The sequence below is a fragment of the Pipistrellus hanaki genome (assembly GCF_964339955.1).
Source record: "Pipistrellus hanaki genome assembly, chromosome: 10".
NCBI classification, from domain to species: Eukaryota; Metazoa; Chordata; class Mammalia; order Chiroptera; family Vespertilionidae; genus Pipistrellus; species Pipistrellus hanaki.
The window spans coordinates 16690792-16711133 of NC_140512.1; the positions used below are offsets into that span (position 1 = coordinate 16690792).

Genomic DNA, 20342 nt, shown 5'->3' on the forward strand with positions numbered 1-20342 from the left:
CTTGACCGGAATCGAACCTGGGACCTTTCAATCCACAGGTTGACACTCTATCCACTGAGCCAAACCGGTTTCAGCAAAACTTGTATATTTTTAATATGTATACTTTACCTTATGTTAGTTATACTATAACTAGAGGCCCGGTGCACAGGATCGTGCACTGGTGGGGGGCGTGGCCTGTGGGGATTGGTCTGCTGTGGGAGCACTGCTCATCCCTGTCAGCCGAGTGGCTGTGGACCTGCCCTCTGAGCGGCTTCTCCCGCTGTGGGAGCACCACTCATCCTGGTCAGCCCAGCAGCACTCTCACTGTGAGAGCATACTGACCACCAGGGGGCAGCCCCTGCATTGAGTGTCGGCCCCCTGGTGGTCAGTGCACATCATAGCGACTGGTGGACTGGTTGTCTGGTCATTCCCCCATTTGGTTGCTAGGCTTTTATTATATAGGATTAAAAATAAGACATCTGTGCTCTGGCTGGTTTGGCTCAGTGAATAGAGCATCGGCCTGCGGACTCAAGGGTCTTGGGTTCAATTCCGGTCAAGGGCATGTACCATGGTTGTGAGCACATCCCCAGTGAGGTGTGTGCAGGAGGCAGCTGATTGATGTTTCTCTCCAATCGATGTTTCTGATTCTCTATCCCTCTCCCTTCCTCTCTGTAAAAAAAATAGATAAAAAATACTTTTAATAAATAAATAAATAAATAAGACATCTGTGCTGGCTGTCCCTACTTAAAATAAATACTTAATTTACTTGTAATCCCCCTATCTTTTCATAATGAATTTGACGTGGCATTTCCTCTTTACCCCACAATCTGGCTTCTTTCCCATCACTTTTCTGATTCATTAGAACCGGGATTGAGCTCCTGGTTGCACCATAATGGATTCTCCAGTCCTTTTACCCCCTGGCTGGGGACAGAGGTATGCTGTGGCAGTAAAGCAGAGTGAGAGCGTGTTCTCTCCATGACAGTGGTGTGTGCAGATGTGATGTGTTTGAGAGAGAGCAGGAGAAACACTTGAAATGGTGGTGCTCCAGTTCTGCCATAATTGTACTCCCTCAGAGATTGCTTTGTTCATAACTTGGCATATTTTCTCTCATAAGCCAAAATATTTACATAAAGTGTGACTATTTACATAAAGTCCTTTTCCTGTGAACAATAAATGATGCGCCTCTTTCCCTGTTAGTAAAATCATTATATTACATAGGAAAAGATACCAAAATATATGGACATATCCTAATTTATGAACGATTACTCTGTTTCTGGATGTTTATATTGTTTCCCATTTATTGCTATCATAAGCAATTCCATGACAGACATATTGGTAGCTGAATTTTGGCACATACCTGTAATAATTATATTAAGATAAAATTAGCAGTGGGACTACCGAATTTTTTTCTTTTAATCTTTATTGTTGAAAGTATTACATAGGTCCTCCTTTTCCCCCCATTAACCTCTTCCAGCCCACTCCTGTTCCCCCCTAGAATTACTGATTTTAAAAAATATATATTTTATTGATTTTTTACAGAGAGGAAGGGAGAGAGATATAGAGCTAGAGAGAGAGACATTGACCAGCTGCCTCTTGCACACCCCCTACCAGGGATGTGCCCGCAACCAACGTACATGCCCCTGACCGAAATCGAACCTGGGACCTTTCACTTCGCAGACCGATGCTCTACCACTGAGCCAAACCGGTTTCGGCTACTGATTTTTTTTAAAGTGTTTTTTTCTGTTCATTGATTTTAGAGGAAGAGGGGGAGAGAGTGAGAGAAATGTTGATGAAAGAAACATTAATCTGCAAACTCCTGCATTCTCCTTACTGGTGATCAAGTCTGAAACCCCAGGCATGTACCCTGACCAGTGACTGGTGACTCCTAGGTGCATGGGACTATGTTCTCCCATCTGAGCCACACCGGCTAGGGCAGCGGAATTACTGATTTAAAGGGAATGTGAAATTCTAGGTTTTCAGTAGGAAACCCTAATTGTTCTGTAGAAAGGTGGTACCTATCTTTATCCTGCTTCTCTAGAATTCTCCACATTGGTTCTTTAGACCAAGCATGTGTTGGCATTTTTAAAAGTCATTTGCCTGTTTGCCAAAACTGGTTTGGCTCGGTGGATAGAGCGTCAGTCTGTGGACTGAAAGGTTTCAGGTTCGATTCAGGTCAAGGGCATGTACAATACATTGGTTGCGGGCACATCCCCAGTAGGGGGTGTGCAAGAGGCAGCTGGTCGATGTTTCTCTCTTATCGATGTTTCTAACTCTCTATCCCTCTCCCTTCCTCTCTGTAAAAAATCAATAAAACAGCCGGGACCGGTTTAGCTCAATGGATAGAGCGTCGGCTTGGGGACTGAAGGGACCCGGGTTCGATTCTGGTCAAGGGCATGTACCTTGGTTGCGGGCATATCCCCAGTAGGGGGTGTGCAAGAGGCAACTGATCGATGACTCTTTCTCATCGATGTTTCTAGCTCTCTATCTCTCTCCCTTCCTCTCTGTACAAAATCAATAAAATATATTTTTTAAAAAAATCAATAAAACATATTAAATAAATAAATAAAAGTCATTTGCCTATTTGAAAGTAAAAAAAAAAGGCACTTCATTAATTATATTGCATTATATATGCTGTGAAATTTTTGAATATTTGAAGAGTGAAGCTATTTATTGTCTTCTTGGTCAGCCACCGGGTGTCACACTTCATCACAAGGCTGATCTGTCTTTAGACCTTTGCTGCCTTTATCATCTGTCGATAGTAAGAAACTACATTAGACACCTCACTCCTGGCCTGTGGAAAGCCCATAGCGCTTATCTTACAGATGCAGGCTACACGCTTAGTTTGCTTAATGATGTGCGGCTGGGCAGATGGGCCTTTCCCCTGAACACTGTTGCACAGGAGAAATCCACTCTGCCATGCAAGGATTTCACTGCTGCTGCATCAACCAATCCTGGGGATAAGCTGCATTTTCCCCCCAGCTTCATGCAGCTCTCCAAAGTCACCTAGTAATTTTAACAGGATCTCAAGCAGGCACAGCTTCTTTCAGAATGATTTGTTTCTTTTCCTGCCTCTCCCTCTCAGTCTCCTTTCTGAGCCAGTATTTCCCTGGCTTTGTTAATAAAGGCCTTTTGTGTGACATGCTGCTTAAGTTGGCATTTAAAAGTGAGATTTTGGTATTGCCAGCTTAGTCACAGAATTGGCTATGAGTTTACAACCAAGAAGCCGGATCCAGGGTCATCAAAGTTAAAACTGTGAACAATTTTGTGAAGATATTGCCAACTCCATCTCAGCTGTTCTCCAGGAGCACCCAGACCAACAAGAACTGAATATAGCTCTTGCTTTCTGCTGTGCTAGTGGGATTCGGAAATACACGTCTGTTGTATATTCAAGAATAGGCAACAGAATATGATTCTGCCAAAACAGAAATGAAGTACGGATAGATACTACCACATGGATGAATCTTAAAAAACATTGTACTAAGTAAAAGAAGTCAGATACAAAAAGCCACGTTATATGATTATATTCCGATGAAATGTCCAAAATAGAGAAATCTGTAGAGACAGAAGGTAGATTGGTGGTTTCCAGAGGCTGCAGGGAGAGGGAAAGGAGTATAGGGTTTCTTTTGGAGGTAATGGAATTGTTCTGGAATTTGATAGTGGTGACAGTGTCACAATCTTGTGACTGTATTAGAAACCACAGAATTATACACTTTATAAAGGTTAAAATAATAAACTTTACCTCAACTCATTTAAAAAAAGATGAAGAAGAACAAGAACAGCCCAGCTGGCGTGGCTCCATGGTTGAGCGTCAGCCTATGAATCAGGAGGTCACAGTTCAATTCCTGCTCAGTCACATGTCCAGGTTGTGCGCTCGATCCCCAGTGTGGGGTGTGCAGGAGACAGCCAATCAATGATTCTCTCATCATTGATGTTTCTATCTCTCTCCCTCTCCCTTCCTCTCTGAAATCAATAAAAATGTATACACACACACAGTATGTATGTATATAAGAGGATTTCATATATATATATATATATATATATATATATATATATATATGGATTTCATCTAAAAATAACAAATCAGATTCTTTGTGTATATATATAAAAACGTGTGTGTGTGTGTGTGTGTGTGTGTGTATATATATATTGAGATATAGATATATATAGATATATATATATAAAGATTTTATTTTAGCCAAAACCGGTTTGGCTCAGTGGATAGAGCATCGGCCTGTGGACTGAAGGGTCCCAGGTTCTATTCTGGTCAAGGACATGTACCTTGGTTACGGGCACATCCCGGTGGGGGGGAGGTTGGAGGCAGCTGATAGATGTTTCTCTCTCATCGATGTTTCTCTCTCTCTCTCCCTCTCCCTTCCTCTCTGAAATCAGTAAAAATATATTATAATATATATATTATATATATATATATATATATATATATATATATATATATATTTTTTTTTTTTTTTTTAAGTAAACATAGAAATATAGCTGTATTGAGGCCTGCGCAGGTCCCAACCTGTGTGTGGTTTGGGGTTGCTATCTGCCTCATAAAGCAAAGCAGAGCGTTTGTCATCTGGGAAGACAAAGCGATCTTCTCCTTGATAAAACCTCCTACAGGGTTGGCTTTGGGACCTTCCAGGAATGGAGGGCAGAGACTGGGGCTTCATGAATCTGGGTTTTCAGTTGAGTTCGAAAGAAAAGACACTGCTTATAAGAGAAAGTCCAGAGCGGTGTGTAGGAACATGTCACTGTTAACATGGCAGTCATAGATGTGAGTTCCTTAATAATACAATAATAATAACAGTTTCCAAAAGGTGTTATTTCCTCTTTCCCTCTCTTTTTAAATGTGACTTCAAATCATCCTTAAGATGTGAACAACAGAAAGACATGTGAGCAGATGTAACACTGGTTTGGTAATAATGAACTCCTTTAGCCTTTTCTTGTCTGGGAAGCTCTTTTTCTATCCTTCAATTCAAAAAGCTAGCTTTGCTGAGAAGAGTAATCTTGGTTATAGGCCCTTGCTTTTCCTCACTTTGAATATTGCCAATCCCTTTTGACCAGCAGAGTTTCTGTGCAGAGATCAGCTGATGGTCTTATGGGAGCTCCCTTTTAGGTGACTTTCTCTCTTTGTCTTTGACCTTTTGCATTTTAATTATGATGTGTCTTGGTGTGGGCCTCTTTGAGTTCATCTTGTTTGGGATCCTCAGGGGCTCCTTTTTTAGGTAGAGTTGCTACATCTCCCAGGCTTGGTCGAGTGACCTAATGTAGCCTAATGTGTCCAGCCTCCATGACTACCCTAAACACCCAACCTTTTAGAACCCCTGAAAATGAAGGTCCTGCCGAGACCGGTTTGGCTCAATGGATAGAGCGTCGGCTTGGGGACTGAAGGGTCCCGGGTTCGATTCCGGTCAAGGGCATGTACCTTGGTTGCAGGCATATCCCCAGTAGGGGGTGTGCAAGAGGCAGCTGATCGATGACTCTCTCTCATCAATGTTTCTAGCTCTCTATCTCTCTCCATTCCTCTCTGTACAAAATCAATAAAATATATTAAAAAAAAAAGAAAAGAAAATGAAGGTCCTAACATGCTCTCACCTACTCTGCTATATTGATTATTGTTATAGTGTGTTTTGTTTTTGTTTGTTTTGTTTTGTTTTTTAGAATAACTGCACAAAGACTTGCCCACTTGAACAAGTGCTTGATGAACTTTAAGCTAGGGAATTTCAGCTATCAAAAAAACCCACTGAAATTGGGAGAGCTTCAAGGGAATCACTTCACTGTTGTTCTCAGGTAAAGAACTGGGCCCGGTGCAGTCCAGAAAGGGTCTTGCCTGATCACATCTATGCTCGATGTGACCTCATAAGGAAAAAACAGAGCAGTTATGCATCTAGGTGAGCTGGTACTAGTAGGCATGGCAGCAAGGGAAGGCAGAATGGGGCCTCATAGGGTTGGGAGAGCAGATATTACTGGAGTATTTGTACTGACACCCCTTTAAAAACTCAGCACCACCTTTGGAAAGATGCCATCTCCTTAACTACATCGTTCCACTTATGTGTGAGGGCTGGAAGAGGCAAATCCTAGACCCAGAAAGTGGAAGGATGTTCCCTGGACCGGGGGTAGAGAGGAGGGTGGAAAGTTAGTGTTGAATGGGTGTAGAGTTTCGGTTTGGGAAGATGAGAGAGTTCTAGAAGTGGATACCATTGAAGGTTACACAAGATTGTGACTGTCCTTAATGCCACTATATTGCAAGCTTAGAAATGGCTAAAATGGTCCATTTAATGTTACATCTCTTCTACCACAATTAAATAAAAAGTAATATCAAAGTTGTCAGGAAGCAGAGAGAAAGCTGCGAGGAACGAGGGGAAAGCATGGAAACCAAGCCATGTCATTTATGAGGTGCATCCCTTAATGTGTTTGACTGTAAATGCTTTTCTCTGGATAATCTGGGCCCCTACAGAAATGTAACAGGAACTGATGACCAAGTAAAACAAGCCATGTCATTTATGAGGTGCATCCCTTAATGTGTTTGACTGTAAATGCTTTTCTCTGGATAATCTGGGCCCCTACAGAAATATAACAGGAACTGATGACCAAGTAGAACAAGCCATGAACTCTCTCAAGGAGATTGGTTTTATTAACTACTACGGAATGCAAAGGTTTGGAACTACAGCCGTCCCCACATATCAAGTTGGAAGGTTTGTATTCAAGTTCTTAACTCTCGTCTAAAAGAGCTCTCTCATAAAAAAAGAAGCAGGTGGTGTTTTTATTTATTTATTTTTTAATATATTTTATTGATTATTTACAGAGAGGAAAAGAGAGGGATAGAAAGCTAGAAACATCGATGAGAAAGAAACATCGATCAGCTGCCTCCTGCAAACCCCCATGGGGGACGTGCCCGCAACCAAGGCACATGTCCCTGACGGAATCAAACGTGGGACCTTTTAGTTCACAGGCCAACGCTCCATCTATCCACTGAGCCAAACCGGTTTCGGCAGAAGCAGGTGGTGTTTTTAATTCTTTCCAGATTTCCTGGTGTCTGGGCCACATGAGCCAGTGTGTCAGCCTTTTGGACAATTAACTGGTCCACAGCCTCCTAATTTTTGTTGTTTGTATGAATTAACACATACACAAGGTAAAATAATAACTCAGAATTCAAAAGGATATAACCGGAAAAGTACATTTTTCTCCCACCCTTGGCTGTCCATCCAGGTATTCTGCTTTTATTTTCTTTTTTACAGGTAAATTTTGGCTCAGTGAGTGAGCTAACAATTAGCAGTTAGGTAACTCAGACCCAGAGTAGCCTGACGGAGATGACACCGTTTTGAACCTCCTTTAACCAGTGCTTTCCAGTTTATTGACTTTTATTTTTAAAATGGTGTAGACTGTAATTAGTGAAGTAAGACCTACCCTGTTTCCCCGAAAATAAGACAGTGTCTTATATTAATTTTTGCTCCCAAAGATGCACTAGGTCTTATTTTCAGGGGATTTCTTATTTTTCCATGAAAAAGAATACAATACACATTTATTGTTAAATGAAAATAAAGAAAATTTATTACCTGTATACAGTACGGTAGTATGGCAGTTGTCAACACAAACCAGACAAACTGTGAATTCTACAGTATCAAGAATTTACTCATTTATTCAATGACAATCATGTCATCATCTTCTGGAACATCATCATAACAATCCAATTCCTGAATTTCCTGGTGAATTTCTTGTGACTCCATTTCTTTCAGAATCAGTGGACCAAATCTCTCATGTTTAGCCTAGGGGGGCCTTATTTTCTGGGGGATGCCTTATATTTCACTCAGAAGGAAACCTGTGAGTAGGTCTTATTTTTGGGGGATGTCTTATTTTCGGGGAAACACGGTATTTTAAGAATTCTGATTAACTTTTAGTTAATAGGAAATCCCTCTAGCTATGAAGGGAATCCCATCAATAAATATTTGTGTTCATAAACCTACGTATGTTATACTGCTGTCCAGCAGAAAATATCTATATATATAAAAGCTCTCCCTTCCTCTCTGAAATAAATAAAAATAATTTTAAAAAAATAAAAGAAAATTCATATGATCTCATCAACAGATACTAAACAGCACTTCATACAATTTAATATACAAAATATCCCATATAGATTAACTTAAATGAGAAAAATATAAATACTAATTAACTGGAGGGGAAAAAATAAAACAAAAATTAATAGAAAGGATTTCTATATTTTGTTAGGAAAGACCTTTCTAAGCGTGACTCCAAAATCAGAAATGTTACACAAAATGTTACTTTTGTATGGCAAAAGGTAGATTAATAGAAGAAAAGAAAATTGCATATGCTTATAGATGCATCACAAAGTTTTAAAAAATACTCTCTAAAGTGTTAACTGTTTAACTTCGTAGAGATTAGATAACAGGTAACTTTCTAATGTACTGTTTCATTTTTAAGACACTTGTATAACTTATAATCAGCAAAAAAAAAAAAAAAAGGCTTTTTCGTTTAATAAGAATAATAGAAAATGATAAGTTGTATTTATTCTGTTTCATTAGGCCAGAAGGTTTATAAAAACACAGGGAGAAATTTTTTTGAGAAGTTTCAAATAAGTTTAGGCACCTAAAGACATAACTTTTATTTACAGATAATACCATCTGTAGCAACTTAAGCATAACTGTGTAGTATTCACACTTTTTAATAAAATGTATAGAATTTTAAAAGTGTGAAATGATACTAAATGTCATGAGTAGACCTTATGTTTTTTTCTCCTCTCTCTCTTTTTTTTTAATAAATAAAAATTCCCTGGTCCAAATTTATTATGTGTTTTTGAAGGCTTTAACTGAAGAAACAAAATACATACTCATGGAACAAACTGGGCCTTTGTTGTGATAAAACAGCTTCAGCTACTTGGCTGGCGGAGTTTGGCTTCTCTATAAAGGGCTGTGCTCAATCTGGGTAGAACAGGATCCTCTCTCTGTTTTTAAGTTCTTTTGGCATTTACATTTGAAATCTATGTCATATTGGGCTTTCTGTTTACTTTTAAATTTAGTAAAACACATAAAGTCAGTGTGATTTGTTGACTCCACGGATTGGGACATAAAAAATTCCATCTTCATGTGAAAGTAACTAAATTAAATGCTGTTTCATTTTAGAGCTATACTACAAAATTCTTGGGCTGAAGTCATGGATTTAATATTGAAACCCCGTTCTGGAGGTGAGAATAAAATTCATGTTATGAAAAAAAAATAGAGTATATGGCTAGATATTCATGGCATTGCTGTGAATGAAAGTGTGTGAAAATTAGGGGAGTTCGGAATTTTTAAAAATTGTGGGGTTTTTGGTAAAATAGAAAATATAGTGTATTTCTTTATTCTCCTAAGGTTTATGTCCATGTTTGAGGTTTATCATTTATATGTTGTTTTCAGCTTTTTAGCTCATCTGATTTATTTAATGAATACATTCATTCCCTTTTCTCCATGCACTAATAGGTCTCTGAACCCAGGAATTTGAGGTTAGTTTTTAAAAGTGTATTAGGATATAAAAACTTGGCAAAAACATATTGAGAATCTTTAGTTTGAAAAATTCACTAAAACTTTCCAGAAAATATTTCTAAAATTATACTGCATGAAAAACGATTTAAGTATTACTTTACAGATGATCAAAAATGATGCCCACTTTGGGTAATGATTCATTTGCATATTTAAAAGAGATAAAATTATCTAATTTTGAGGGAAGTAACCCATTAAATTCGACAATCCTATAGAAAAGGGGAAGGAAGGAAGGAAGGAAGCAAGGAAGGAAGGAAGCAAGGAAGGAAGGAAGGAAGGAATGCAGGCAGGCCACGGATTTGTGGTATGTTGAATCAGCTGTGATAATGAACAGTCACTGGCTTTAAATCCTGGGGTGATGACAAAGCTGTCTAGTTCTGTAAACTTTCTACACTTCCCATCTATTTATTTTCTGATGGTGATTCTCAGGTTAGCAGAAGCTTTTACAAATAGAATTTTCTAATTTGTGTTCTGTATGAAGCATTTTAAGTTATGCAAATCTGCCTATTGGATAAATTGTTTAATCACAACTTTCTTCCCCCCCACCCCCACCCCTCCTTCAGCTGAAAAGGGGTACTTGGTTAAATGCAGGGAAGAATGGGCGAAGACCAGAGACCCGGCTGCTGCCCTCAGAAAGCTACCTGTCAAAAGGTGTGTGGAAGGGCAGCTGCTTCGAGGACTTTCAAAGTATGGAATGAAGAATATAGTCTCTGCATTTGGCATAGTGAGTGTGATTTGTAAAGTCAGGCAAATGATTCGAGGTGGTTTGATGCTTTTTAAGTGTTATCTTTAAATATTTTGCTAAATTCAGAAAGAGCAGGAAGTAAATGAGGGTCCTTCAGTGATCTCTGCGGGTTGTGTGATATTTGCGTGCTACTTCAGACCCTGAAAGGTCACGGGGGCGGGTAGTGGATGGCAACGGTGTCGGCATAATAGTTAACATTGAGGGAATGAGAAGAGCAGTGATGTGGAAAATATTATCTACGAGGAAATTTAAATTCACTGTCTTGCTTTTTGAAAAACTCAGAATGCATCATTGAGTTCATTTCTTGATCATTCTCCTGCATCAGAACTGTCACCTGCCTCAGTTAAGAGGGTTGCACAGTAAGGGGTCTAAGTGATGGCATTTCATCTAGTTTCTTCGTGGTAATGCAAATTGGTACCCACTCTTGTGTAGCCTACACTAGTATTTGGATAACTACAATCCAGAATAGACTACAGTTTAACTCTTAAACTTGAGTCTTACTGACTCTTCCCCAGGATGTACTAAAAAGAAAGCAGGATTCTTCATGAAATTATTTGTTAGTTCCATCATTTAAGTTTTCTCCCTGACGTAACATTATGGGGGAGAAAGCACCATTAGCTCTGGAATGCGTTTGAAGTCTATGTCTTTGACGGAGAGCATAAGTTCTGTAGTGTTTGCTTTATCCGTGTGAATGTTTGCACTGTGGATACACATGGGCACAGCTATGGCTGCAGCCAATTGTGAATACCCTTGAGTGTGAGGGCTTCCATGTCTAACACCGGTTGCTACATATTGGAGGTTTAAGGTATGAGTGTCTTATAGTGGGGTCACCATTAAAGTGAGATGCCATGGAAAGTACTGTACTTTTAATATTTAGAACTTTTTGTTTCTTGGCTTTTTTTTTTTTTTCTCTTCTTCCCTCCAGATACCTAGAAATAACCGCTTAATGTATATTCATAGCTACCAAAGCTATGTGTGGAATAACATGGTGAGCAAGAGAATAGAAGAGTACGGACTGACACCTGTTCCAGGGGACCTAGTTCTCAAAGGAGGTAAAAAGGCAGATATTGTCATTATGCAGTCAAACAAGAGTCCAAGTATGTGATACCAGAGTTTAAAATTCAGCCTGACTGCTTGTTAAAAGAGAGAGAGATGTCTAGTAAGTTTGAAATGGGAAGACATTGTAAACTCAGACTGACTAGTTTAGATGTGTATCTTTAATGAAAAATATACCTCTAGTTTGAGTAAGCGCCTGACTGCCCATTTTCTCAGCTGGAATAAGATGTTACCTAAAATTAATCTGAGTCTAGCAAATACTTCTCTGCGCTTTGGGATGGACTTCAGCCTCTGGGCTGTTGGCCAGGTTTAAGGAGTTTCCTAACTTCACATTGGAGCTCACTTTACGCGTGGGCCATGACCTGATGACCATTTTGTGCACACACTGAGCCCGGAATGTTTCTCAGACACCCAGACAATCTCATCTGCTGTTGAGCTATTACTGGGCACAGTCCCTATGCTGAGTCCCTCATCTGTGTCTTCTAGTTTGAAGCTCAGGGTAATACTGCCAAGAATTCTATCCGTTCTTCAGATGAGTTTCAGTCACTTGTCCGGGGTTCCGCAGGCGATTAAAGAAGGAAAAGGCTGGGATTCGGGATCAAGTCTGTCTGTTGTTGAGGTATTGCATTATCAGGTTTTTGAAGAAATGCATTTTGAGGAAGTCTGAGAGGAAATAATACATTTTATAAATCTTACAATGAAGCTCACAATTAACGTTTGACTAGCAGGAGTTTTAAATATGCTATTAAAAATCTGTAATGGGAAGTTAAGGGAGTTGCCAGACAGTGAAAGAAAAATGTGAGCTTGCCAAACAAAGATTTCAATGTAGATTTTTTTTTTTTTTTTTTTTATGTTTTATTGATTTTTTACAGAGGGGAAGGGAGAGGAATAGCAAGCTAAAAACATTGATGAGCAAGGAACATCGATCAGCTGCCTCCTGCGCACCTCCTACTGGGGATGTGCCCGCAACCAAGGCACATGCCCTTGGCCGGAATCGAACCTGGGACCTTTCAGTCCACAGGCCGACGCTCTATCCACTGAGCCAAACCGGTCAGGGCTCGGTCAGGGCTCAGTGTAGATTTTTATCTTTTTTCAAGGAACTAGATACAGTTAAAGACTGAATGGAAGACCCTGCCATTGTTTCACATCTGTTGTTGCTGTTTACATTCCTTTATGGAACCTATATCTTCATAAGCTTTTTAGCAGGTATACGTCAAACACTTCCTTTCACAGTCAAGACAGGACCAGAGGCCATGGATACTGACAACTGATTTGTCTGCTTTATTCTGTCTTCCCATGACTGTATCGACTGCATCTTCTTGATGTATTAGCAAAACCAGGAAAACCTACAAAAATGTGTTTTGTGGTTTTCTAGGAATAAGACAGAAAACATTGCTGTTATTTTTGGTGAAGAAAGTAAGTTGTGCATAGTTTATGTCAATGTAAAATTGAATTTTTTAATTTTTAAACATGTTTTTCCTCCCAAATATTGATCATATCTGTATGTTTTCAAAAAACGTTAAAAATATATATATATGTTTTATTGGTTTTAGAGAAGAAGGGAGAGAAACGTTTATGATATAAAAAAGAAACGTTAATTGGCTGCCTCCTGTAGACCCCCTCCTGGGGATCGAGCCTGCAAACCAGGCTTGTGCCCCACCCGGTTATCCATCCAGCTACCTTTTGGTGCACAGGATGTCACCCAATCAACTGAGCCATGCCGGCCAGGATCTATATCAAATGTATTTTAATGTCCTGTGGGCCACCATATTTTATCCTCTAACTACAGACCGTTTTGGTTTTTTATTGTTCATTCTTTTAGCAAAATGCATTAATTTGTGATAGCTTTCCAAGTATAATAGTATTTTGTAGCATTGCTTAATAAGGAAAAGGAGCTGATTGTTAAAAGCAAGCATTCCCAAACAATGAAAGTGCAGCTGGGAAATGAAAGTTTTAACTTAGTACTTTTTTCAAGTCTGTGATTTTTTTATTTCTTGGGTAGAGTAGAAAAAGTGAAAGATATATATTCCAACTCTAACTTCTTTGTAGGCCACAGAACTGTACCACCTTGCGCTTCTGACAGCTCAGATGTGTGTAATTTTAGAAGACTGAGCTCATGAAAGTATTGCCTATTTTTTTTTAAATTTATTTGTGAATTTGTAGCCACAGCCACCTACATCGAGGAAGAAGATGTTAATAATTACTCCATCCATGATGTGGTAATGCCCTTGCCTGGTTTTGAGGTTATCTACCCAAAGCATAAAAGTAAGTGCTCTGTATGGGGAAATAGTTCAAACAAAGTCTAACACAATGAAGCCACTGGCAGCTAAGAGTAGAGAAAGGGGGGGAAATTCAGTTATATTTTAAATATAATAGAACTTAGTTATCCATCCTGTTTAGACTTTAAACATACTATATAAACTGTGTTCACTTGTAGAAGTCTCCCAGAAAGGGTTGCATTCAGATTATTTAAATTAAAAAGTAAGGTGGTGGTAGTATTTGGTATTGGTGTTATTGTTATTAGTATTGTTGTTACGGGCATTATTATTTAAATTTCTGAATTTCATTAGTTCTTACTAAGGATGGAAAGTTTTTAGAAAGAATCCTTGAGGAAGTTAATGGATAATTCTACTTTAACTTTACTTTTCTTTTTTCTTTTTTTTCTTTTTTTTCTTTTTTTTTACTTTCTGCTCATTGTATTTTAAAAGTCAACAAACACAGAAGTTTATAATGTGAAAAAGGTAGAATTACTTCCCATTCCACAGAGTCCGTTAAGAATTACTTTTGTGCCCTACCCAGTTTGGCTCAATGGATAGGTAGAGCGTAATCAACCAGAGACTTTTTAATAATTGCGTACCTCACGCGGCAACAGGCGAGCACCCAGGGGAGGGCTGTGGCAGCTCTCTCCGGTGTGATGGGAATGATGCTACACCAGGTGCCCGGGTGTGCCAGATGGTTTTCCCAGGTCTCTGATTCCTATACTTTTATTTATAACTACCTTCTGCCAGAAGAGTTGGAGGCTTCTATATACATTCTCTTCCATCTCGGAGCATGTATAAATTGTACTTTAGGAACTTCTGATGAAATGGCCTTTTGTGACTGGCTTGGGAACCTTACTCCCCAGATACTGAAGTTGTTTGCAAAGGTAACTTATAAGTAGGTTCAAACCTAACCTGGAGAGGCCTGGTCCTACTTAGTGAGTCACTAAGTTTTGATTCCAGAGAATAGACTGGATCATATATTAGTGTGATTAATTGTATTAGGGTGAACCAACTGAATTTACATGTTACTCTGTAGTCTAGTTCACGGTAGCTTGCTGACATGGTACATTCCCACTAACTTGTATTTTATGTTAGTTAGTGATGCCTACAGGGAAATGCTCACAGCAGATAATCTTGATATCGACAACATGAGACACAAAATCCGAGATTATTCTCTATCCGGGGCCTACCGAAAGATCATTATTCGTCCTCAGAAAGTCAGCTGGTGAGTAATAGTCCAGAATGTAATAGAACTGAATTACTATGTGAGATTTTAAGCTTTCACACCACATATTTGTTTTTCAGTGTGTAAAACCTGGCATGGTCCTAGCTGGTTTGGTTCAATGAGTAGAGTGTAGGCCTGTAGACTGAGGGGTCCCAGGTTCAATCCCAGTCAAGGACACATGCCTGAGTTGCAGGTTCTATCCCCAGTAGGGTCGTGCTAGAGGCAGCTGATCAATGATTCTCTCTCATCATTGATGTTTCTATCTCTTCTCCCTTCCTCTCTCTGAAATCATTAAAAATATTTTTTACAAAACAAACCTGGCATGTAAGTGTTAGTTGTTGTCATAACTAATACTATTTCTGCTATTTTTGATAGCTTTTAAATCATCGAGAAATAAATGAAGGCAAACATACAGTGAAAGTGACTTAATTTATATCTTTTTTTTTTTCTAATATATATATTTTATTGATTTTTTCACAGAGAGGAAGAGAGAGGGATAGAGAGTTAGAAACATCGATGAGAGAGAATCATCAATCAGCTGCCTCTTGCACACCCCCTACCGGGGATGTGCCTGCAACCAAGGTACATGCCCTTGACCAGAATCGAACCAGGGACCCTTCATTCCGCAGGCCGATGCTCTATTCACTGAGCCAAACCGGTTTGGGCTTAATTTATATCTTATTGACAATAAATTATTGAAAACTGTTCAGAGAATGAACTTCTTCCCTATTAAAGATTTTTCATTCTGGGTAAACATTTTCTTTTCCATAGGCTGGCATCATCTGTTACCTTACTATATAATAATATAAAAGTAGTATTATTATGCATAAAATCTAGCCCGGTTCTGTTATTAAATAGTTCCACTATTGTCTATAATAGACCTGTGTTTTCCTTACTAAACAAATGGTGTTGAATGACTTGGTACCTTTTATGGAAGTTCACGTTGATCCTTTTTTATTCATGTTTTAAAGGGAAGTTGTCGCATACGATGACCCTAAAATTCCACTCTTCAACACAGATGTGGACAATCTAGAAGGGAAACCACCACCAGTTTTTGCTTCTGGTAAGTTTACTTAACCATCAGGTCTGTGTCAACTTCGAAATATAGGGTGTCGCCAAAAAATATATACCATACACCGTTTGAATAATGAGAAAGGCAGTGATTATAATTGAAAATAAATTTCATTTTCAAAATTGAGCTGTTAACTATTTGTGCTTTACATTTTGGGGGGACACACCCTGTATTTCTCATACAATTTTTTTTTTTTAAATCAATCTTTATTGTTCATATTATTACAAAGGTTCCTCATTTCTTCCCCCCTCCACCAGGTTCCCACCCACCCTCCGCCCCCTCCCTATCCCCCACTGTCCTCATCCATAGGTGCAGTTTATGTTCAATCTCTTCCTCCCTCCCTTTCCCCGATAGTAAATCCCTTTTCAGATAGTAAATCAGTTACTTAGCATTTTCTCATATCAATAATACCTCCACATGCCCAATGATACATTTCACACAAAAGACATTTCCAAATAGGTCAATCAGCCTCATCCAGGCCCCACCCAAGGCACACCACAGCCCTATACTAACTCAACACATCCAAGATCTAAGCCTTCATCACTTGATTCAGCAGACCCTCAAGTTCCCACAAAAGTTTCCAGCCATGTCTGAGAGGCAGCCGTGGGGCAGGGGCAGGCGAGGAGCGAGCTGTTCCGGGCCTGGCTGCTCCGGGCCTGGCCTCTGTTGCTCTGGTTCGTTCCACAAAAAAAGCTCTTATAATACCACCACTTCCCATTCACTCTGTAATTTCTATTTTGTGTTTTATCAGTTTCATGATTATAGCTAGAAGTCAGTGATTAAAACAGTAAATCCCACTGAAAATGTATGACAGTTATAGAAGGTTTTCGTTTTAGGTGATTGAATATTTCCTCTATACCCCCAGAGAGGGTTAGCAAAGGTGAGCAAAAATCTAGGAAGAATATCTAAAACATTAAATTTACATTGTCATTGTCAGATTCTGGTTGCCATTGCTTTGTCTGTCTTCACCCTGTGCTCTGATTGTTTTATTGGCTTTTTTTAAAATTTATTTTACATGCATTTCTCTCCTGTGCTATTCTGTCATTTGCCCTTTTTATGACAGTCCTAGGTAGAATACACGGAGAGAGTCAACTGGGTCAGACACTCACAGATCTTTTACTTCTGAGGCTCGTTCTCTGAGGCCCCCTGGGAATGGAACCCTGGGGACAAGAGCACAATACTTTCATTTGTGTAGAGATTATATGACTTGCCCCAGTAAGTCTGCAACTGCCTCGCTTTTCTGAGTGTTCTCTTCTTTCTTGCCTGGCAGAAGGCAAATACAGAGCTCTGAAGATGGATTTTTCTCTTCCTCCTTCCACCTACGCTACCATGGCCATTCGTGAAGTGCTAAAAATGGACACGAGCATCAAGAACCAGACCCAGCTGAACACCGCCTGGCTCCGCTGAGCCCTTCGTCCCCAGATCAGAAAATGCAGACAAGTGTTTGCTGGCCTCCTGTTCATCTTTCTCTTAGTGCAGACTGATAGTGGATTTTGGATCTTTGTAGCAAAAGATTATTTGTATTTTTTCAAGTTTTTATTAGCTTAATTTGCAATATTTATACACATATACAAATCCTGAGGATCCTTAGTCTAGTTTAGAGAATATAAATGGGTTACAGTGTATTTCAGGTGCTTAAGTCATAGTAAAATATACTGGCTTCGCTGGCTTTATAATAATTAAAAAGGACTTCAGTTTAAAGTAGCTTTTGCTCCTTTTTTTTTTTTTTTTTTTTTTTTTTTTAATCATCACCCAAATGATGTATTTTAATGATTTTATAGAGAGTGGAAGGAAGACAGAGAGAAAAACATCATCAATGAGAGAGAGAAACATCAATTGGCTGCCTTCCCATGTTCACCTCGACCAGGGATCAAACCCAAAACCTGGGTATGTGCCCAGACCGGAAATGGAACCCATGACCTTTTGGTGCACTGGACAACACTCCAAACAACTGAGCCACACTGGCCAGGGCAGGTTTTGCTACATTTTTTGGACAATGGGAATTTTTAACATCTCAGAAATGAGTACACAATAATGCATTTTTAAGAGAAAATGCAACCAAACAAATCTTGATGGGTAAACAATTACAACACCCTCTGCCCTATGAAAATAAACATAGTACTCATGCTTATTTAAATGATGATGAAGCATCTTTGGATTTATGAACACAAAAGTGATTGCCATTATCTAGCTTATGTATTAGGTTCAGGTAATTGTTTTTAGTTACAATGGCTTTTGCATTTATATTATCACTGTCTTTCAGAAGAGTTGCATTCATAGGACCTTTTTTCTTAATGTAAACATGTGCCCTATTTTTATTAGTCAAGGTCTAATTTTTACTCTAGGTGCCTTTTATGTTCAGAACTCTTTCCGCTGGACTAGTATTTGCCCAAAAATAAATGACAGCAGAGAAGAAAACTTTAAAAATTCACAAGGGCTCCTCTCAGCAGCATTAACCTTTGTCACTGACTGCCTAGGTATTTCCATTTCTGGCATCGCATAAAACTCTTGTCTGGTGTGAAAAGATAAATATGCTTTCTAAGGATGTGTGACATAATTGTATCAGTTTTTATTTTCTATAATTTCTAGAACCAAATATAATAAATATTTTTAAAACTCCTTTCTACTGGTTATATTAATAATATCTGAAATTGAGTGCAAATGAGAATCTTGGCTCTGACTGAAGACAAGGAACTAATGAAGGATCCTCAGAAATAGTGCTGACATAAAGCTGTGTTATGATGGGGTGTGGGTATCATGAAAATAATACAGAATCTCAAGTTGTAGAGAAGACTGGATTCAAGGTCATATAGTAGCACCATTCACTTGCCTTCCACTCTGCTTTGTGGAGTGGAAAAGAAAGGGATGAAAAGCAACTCTTATCAGGAATATCACAGAATTGGGGGGGGAGGGGGGGTGGTGAATGACATTTGTCCCAAATCTGGCAGTGGAAATGAGATTGAGAACTTTTTCAGTTATATTTTAATGACCTCTGTCACACTGCAGAAATTAAAAAGGGATTTAAAATATGGTACATTACTGCCTTAGCTGGTTTGGATCAGTGGATAGAGCATTGACCTGCAGACTGAAGGGTCCGGGTTCAATTCTAGTTAAGGGCATATGCCCGGGTTACAGGCTTGGTCCCCTGTGGGGGGCCGTGCATGAGGCAGCCAATCAATGATTCTTTGACATCATCGTTATTTCTCTCCCTCTTCCTTCCTCTCTGAAATCAATAAAAATATGTTTATATGGTACATTACTTTTGTAACTGGTTAGTTTCTAAGACCAAATGTATTAAATGTCTATTGGTCTGTTTGTAGTTTTTAGTACTATCAAGTTAGTTATTCCCCTTTATCATATTAATTAGTAAAAGAGTATTTATTAAGGGAATCTAACTCTGCCTATTGCAACTGCATTTAGTATTTCTGCATTTATATTGCCCCCCCCCCAAAAAAAAAAAAAAATAGACTGAAGGTATGTTTCCTTCATCTGGGAAATACTTATGGCCCTACCAGGTGAGTTCGCTTTCTTGGTTGTATTAGCCAACTTCCAGTTTGTGTGTGTCTCTTCTTAACCACCAGTTGGAAAACAATGATTAAAGGTGGATTCTTAGAACCATTTTGAGACTTGGGGACCTACCACCTAACTCTAGGAACTTGGTCAACTTGGATAAATCACCACCTTAACTTTTCCACCCTAGTGACCATCTGTACCAGACCCTTCATCCTTGCTGTGCTTATGTATGTCAAGGTAAGAAACGTTCAAACCTTTGAAGAATTTGTTGTGAGTTTATTTGAGCCAAACTGTCCACAATTGCCGGGAAGCAGAATCTCACTAGATTAAATAATACTCAGGAGAATTGCGTGTTACATTTGTATTTATACATTGCAATCAAAGGAGGGACTTAGGTGAGTTACATGTGATTTATTGGTGATAGAGTAAGGAGGTTAGATAAAGCAGGGGAGGGGGGGGGGGGGGGGGCCGGAGGTGTGGCGGGAGACCCCTGGGATTAGATAAAAAGTGAAATGATGGACACATACTTAGGTGGGTGCAGGAACAATTAACATGATAAAGAAGGACTTTGTGGTATCTCTCCTGGCGCCTACCACACTTGGTTGTGCCCTAGGGCCTCCAGAAAAAGGGAAGTTACAAGTATGTTGTCATAGATGCAAAAAGACAGGCTCAGTTATGATAAAGGTTGACCTTGTCATTGACGATACCAACTACCCACCACAACTGCCTTTAGTTAAAGTTTAATTCCAGACCATCCTTTGTGGTTGCTGTAGGTCTCTGAGTTTGCAAGACCGCCACGCAGGCCTCCCCTGAGCTGGTCAGGCCAGCACGTGGCCCCTTTCGTCCACAGAAATTTCTATTGACATCTCCAAATCACGGGTTCTTTTTTTGATTGTGTCTAGTTTATTAATGATCCCAACAAAGGCAGTCTTCATTTCTATTACAATGTTTGTGTTTT

The 20342-nt window shown here is 39.2% G+C and overlaps 1 protein-coding gene across 2 annotated transcripts in view; it reads left to right on the forward strand.

Annotated features, from left to right (window-relative positions):
• The window catches only part of PUS7 (pseudouridine synthase 7), a 39281-nt gene extending 20790 nt beyond the window's left edge, over positions 1-18491 (forward strand). For both annotated transcript variants that reach the window (XM_084897828.1, XM_084897829.1), the window contains 9 exons: positions 5641-5769; positions 6549-6674; positions 9117-9178; positions 10076-10236; positions 11183-11309; positions 13477-13578; positions 14670-14799; positions 15771-15862; positions 17142-18491. In XM_084897828.1, the coding sequence (XP_084753954.1) occupies positions 5641-5769; positions 6549-6674; positions 9117-9178; positions 10076-10236; positions 11183-11309; positions 13477-13578; positions 14670-14799; positions 15771-15862; positions 17142-17278 (1066 nt within the window). In that variant the 3' untranslated portion in view covers positions 17279-18491. The remainder of the gene's footprint in view (positions 1-5640; positions 5770-6548; positions 6675-9116; positions 9179-10075; positions 10237-11182; positions 11310-13476; positions 13579-14669; positions 14800-15770; positions 15863-17141) is intronic.
• The last annotated feature ends 1851 nt before the right edge of the window (positions 18492-20342 follow it).